A 5,184-nucleotide genomic window follows, 5' to 3' on the forward strand; every position below is an offset into this window, starting at 1 on the left:
TAAAATAACATGCTTTTGAATCACAAACTTCGTTTTCTATACTCCTATTTAACACCACACACATCTTTAACTCTTATACTTTGTTTTCCTTTTTCTCCTCATCAGTATCGTTAAACCGTAATGACTGTTTTTCAACAATGGTCAATGATTAATGCAACAACATAATTAGAAACCTATGATCTCGCTTGATAAACATCATTTCAGTTTGAACTAACATTTTTATCATTTTAATCACGAAGAGATATCGACTTCAAAATTTGGAAGACGGGATATAATATCGAAACAAGAAAATATTATGGAACACAAACACAAATAAACTTGGAATACGAAATAATATCGAAATCAACCCGCCAAATATGTAAAATGAATTAAACCCACTATATTTCATTTGAATGTAGGGTTTTGAAAAATAAATCAAGTAAAAGAAATTATTTAAAGTAATTTTCTTTCTTTTACATAAGTAATAGCTTGAAAATATTGAACACATATCGATTATGTTTGACAAACTACCTTATTGATAATTGATAAACTAGCAGGTAGTTGATAAATTAGTTGGTAGCTTATAACTAACTGATGAACAAATTGTGTTTGACAAAAACAGCATCTTAAAAAATTAATCAATTATAAAATTTCAAAATATAATTGAAACAAATTAATCTCTAACAATATAATACATTAACTAATACATATAAAATGGTAAAAAAATTAAAATAATATAATATATTGATTAAAACAATTTCAAATTGGTTATTATGTATTCTAATATTTGAATTTGTTAAAACAAGTTTAGAAAAAATCTATTATTTAGAATTTAAAATAACTATTACGTATAATATGAATAAAAATAAAAATGATATACATCACATATCCTAATTTATTGATTTTTTTTCAAAAATATATTTACCAATTAAATTAAATATTTTATTCAAATTATTTAACACATTTTTATTATCTATAAAACAAAATAATCATAACCTTAAGGTTTATGTTACATAAAYATTATTAAAATTGTTATATTGTTGTTTTGATAACTAAATATATTTAATAATAATTAAAAGAATAATAATATGAACATAAATTGTTACAAATTAATAATTATTGTAAATAATATTAATGTATTAAAAATAATTAATAATTAATTTTCAATTTATATTTATTGATAATTAATATTTATTGATATCTATAATATTTAAATGGGATTACATCCAAGAAAACTCAACAAACTTTCTCATTTTGAATGATTTAATCCCTAAACTATTTTTTTGAATGAAAAATTCATAAAACTTTCTCATTTTAAATGATTAAGTCCATGAATTATTTTTTTGAATGAGAAAATTATTAAACTTTCACATTTTACTTGATTAAAACTTTAAATTTTTTTAAAATAAATAAATAAATCATTAAACTTTTACTAATCAATTAATCCAAATTTTTTTGGTTTAAAATGACATAGGTAACAAATTTGTAGAAATACAATGGGTTATTGATTAAAATGTTCAGAAACTTAATCAATAAAAACTAAAAAATTTAATAATTTTTTATTTTAAAATAATAATTCAAAGACTTAATCATTCAAAATAAAAAAATTTAATAATTTTTTATTTTAAAATAATAATTCAAAGACTTAATCATTCAAAATAAAAAAATTTAATAATTTTTTATTCAAAAAAATAATTTAACTTAATCACTCAAAAATAAAATAGTTTGTCAAATCTTTTTGAATTTTTTTTATAATTACTAGTAATAAATAATAATTAAAGCTATAATTAAAAAAAGTAACAATAAGCTACCAAAACACTAATATAAATAATATTTCAATAAGTTAACTTATATACATCCAAATCCAAGCATGTACTTAAAAAAATAAACTAAGTTAAAGCTAGTTTATAAGCCATTTTTTTCCCATTATCAACGTTCAATAAATCACCAAACCTAAAAAATGTTTTTACATTACAACTTTCCCACAAAACGATACATCTCCTTTTAAGAACAAACGTTATTAGAAAATATCACCCTCACATCTACCTCCTTCTCCTTCTCCTTCATACAACAAGGTCAATATCGTCCAATTATATTTGCCCCATCTCCAGTTTGGTCAGAATTTCTCTTCCAGAGCTAAAATAACAAAAATCAAACAATTGCCCTCATAGCATCTTGTACGTTATTCATTGAAGCTTGTACCATGTTCTGGATTTAGAATATTTCAGCTCTGGAGAAAAAGCTAGCCAAATAAAAAGGGAAGGAGAATCATAAAAGAGAGCGTGGCATACAAAGGCTGAGTCCTTGTGGACCCACCCATAGCTAAACCAGCTAACCATGACCCATTAGCCTCAAGGGCTTCTGAACCCGACCCGGATATTGATCCAGATCCTTCTGAACCCGTCCCGGATACTGATCCAGATCCTTCTGACCCCGACCCGGTCATTGAACCGTATCCATATCCAGATTCTATGCTTGGGGTGGTGTTAGCGTTACCATCAGTGGTGGTGGTCGACGGAGGAGATGGAGATGTGTCTCGTGAAGATTTCTGGCTGCAAAAATATAAATAAATAAATCCATTGAAATGTACTGTTTTTGATACACAACGTACAACATATGATAGCATATCACTTTGTTGAAATGAAAGAAAGAAAGAAAGAAAGAAACCAACCTTGGCATAGAAGGACAAAACGTCACCGTATAATCAGCTCCGGCGCATGTAAAGGTGCTAGTAGGATCATCATAAGCATAGCTATAAGATCTAGGGCAAACCGACTTAAACATCTGCGAATACACCGACGGCTTACAGGTGGCCGGTGTATTGTACGCGCCGCTGCAACAGTACTCCGGACTTCCAAAAGCCTCACACGCGCTCTTACATCCCTGACCCGACTCCACGCGCAGCTCACTCGGGCACTGCTGGTTCAAGTCGTTCACACAGCCGGTGGTTGCACACAAACCCGACCCACCCGATGCCTCCACTATCATTGCTAGATTGTACCCATCCACCAAACTCACATCATAAAAGTCGGAGCCTCCTGTACCTAGAGTGAACTCAGCCAGTGTTGCCGGCGGCGCGGCTCCTGCTCCGTTGCATTCCACTTGACCAGAACCGCATTCGCCGGTTTGGCATGAACCGGAGCCGGATCCGTCGAAGTTGCAGCCGGTTCTTCCCCAGAAACGACCGGACCAGCCGGTGGGAGCTTGGAAGGAACGAGAAGTGTCTTGTGGGAGCTCGAAGCCAGTGGTGTCAAGAGATGGAGTTCCGGCATTGGCAAGTATACCTGGCCATACTGCGTAATCGCATTTGTTGACAAATGTGAATGTAGCTCCGAGAACACCACCTGAGAAAACATAAAAGCTTTGAGAAAGAAACACAAGTGAAGATTAGAGAAGGCAGATCTAAAAAGAAAAATCACCTGGGAAGAGTAAAAGTAAAGCAAGCAAGATGGTGGAAATGGGAGTAGAAGAGGGGAGATCCATGGTTGAACAGAGGGAGGGAGTGAGGGAGTGAGTGAGTGAGTGAGTGAGCAGCAAGTTTGGGGAGGAAGGAGAAACGGAAGATGTTGGGTTAATTTACTTGATCAATTATTACGATATCTGCCAAAATGAGACCATGTATGACCCACATCACTAAAAAAACAACCATCTACTAATTAAAATTAAACACAACAATTTGTTTAAGAGACCACTATCTACATTCTACAATGATGGTTTTTTTTTTTGTCCTCCAAAATACCATCGCTGAGCTTCATTCTCGGTCTTTATACAACTAATTGCTTCGTAATTAAAGAATGTGTTTTTTCTAATTAATATGAAATTACAATTTATTTATTCTATAATTAAAGGTATTATTTATTTTCTCTTATTCATGGTTTGTATCGAAGATAACCAGTGTGATTGTCGTTGGATAATAGTTCATATAATTTTATAGGAACTCTAGTTGTTGCTTTTTGACTTTATTTTGTTTCATACATGTTCAAATGTAAATAGTGTTAAAGGAAGTGGATGGTGATTCTTGGATTTTCAAGAATGTCCGGAGTTTATCGATCCCTATAGATAAGGATGTAACTAACAGACATTTTGTTTAGAGAGAATCATGGGAAATTAGGCCTTCCATTCACAATCGACAAACAAACATTTAGAGTTACACATGTTAAAAACATATCTTCATTCCTTTTATTTATGGTTGAAATATTGAGAAAGATGAGCTCTTTGTGATAAATAAATAAATAAAAAAAAAAAAAGATGCATCGAGGTCTAAGACCAACGTAGATGTGACTATCAACTCTTTTTTATTTTTAAACAATCAATATGTATCATTTGTTCTTTAAAATAAGATAAATCTTTCTTCGATCACCCATATATGATATATGTCTATAGATAGATGTGATATGGATGATTGAAGATGTCGATTACTCCAACTATAACATACCCATTTAGGTGAGTTTTTATATGAGTATTTCTAAAATCATCATCTGAGTTATCAAGAAAATGACATATGTACAAGGTCAACAAGAGAGGGTGGCAGTCCTACCAGAGATCGTAAGCAAAAACCAGTCAACATCAAAAATGTAGCAGAAGACATTGTTGGTGCACGAAGAACATAGGAAGGAGAAGTATATTAAGTTGACACAGGTTGAAGCATCGACTACTCATTATCCATCCTAACATTGGAGAAATCAACATCCACAAACAGCGTCAATTCAATATACTTTTCCTTCGTATGTTCTTCATGCTCCACCAACATTTTTGCTACATTTTGGAGCTTAATAGTTCTTGCTTACTATCTCTTTTTGGCCTTCTAGCCTCTCTTGTAGACCTCCATACCATAAAACATTAGTTAGTCTCTCCAACATATAAAACTCAATTCCCTCGTGTATCTTCAACAATAGCGAACTTTAATTTAGATCTTATCGAATGTCTATCAAGTTTCTATTGAACGTTTATCTAGTACATATTCCATGGAATAAGAGACGATGAAAATGTATGGTGGATAAGTATCTTGTCAATTAACAATGTCATCATATGCCGCATCATATTTGACGGGTTCTTGTTATTGTTGCTACCACTATCGAACATGTATCAGACTCAATCGAGTATGTTTAATTATTCTATTGAGCTCCATCACTATTGAACATGTTGGACTAGTATTAATCTCGTATCAAGTTCCTCTCAAGCATCATCAAAATATTTAATATATTC

The 5,184-nt window shown here is 31.6% G+C and overlaps 1 protein-coding gene across 1 annotated transcript; it reads right to left on the minus strand.

Annotated features, from left to right (window-relative positions):
- Positions 1–1,880: 1,880 nt before the first annotated feature.
- On the minus strand, positions 1,881–3,462 carry LOC112522962 (thaumatin-like protein 1). The gene is made up of 3 exons (XM_025132335.1): positions 3,399–3,462; positions 2,651–3,323; positions 1,881–2,531 (listed from the first exon to the last, which is right to left on the minus strand). Exons 1-3 carry the CDS (start codon positions 3,460–3,462, stop codon positions 2,222–2,224), a joined length of 1,047 nt encoding a protein of 348 aa, XP_024988103.1. The 3' UTR covers positions 1,881–2,221.
- Positions 3,463–5,184: the final 1,722 nt, after the last annotated feature.

Source organism: Cynara cardunculus, assembly GCF_001531365.2.
Source record: "Cynara cardunculus var. scolymus isolate 2C chromosome LG 12, CcrdV1, whole genome shotgun sequence".
NCBI classification, from domain to species: domain Eukaryota; kingdom Viridiplantae; phylum Streptophyta; class Magnoliopsida; order Asterales; family Asteraceae; genus Cynara; species Cynara cardunculus.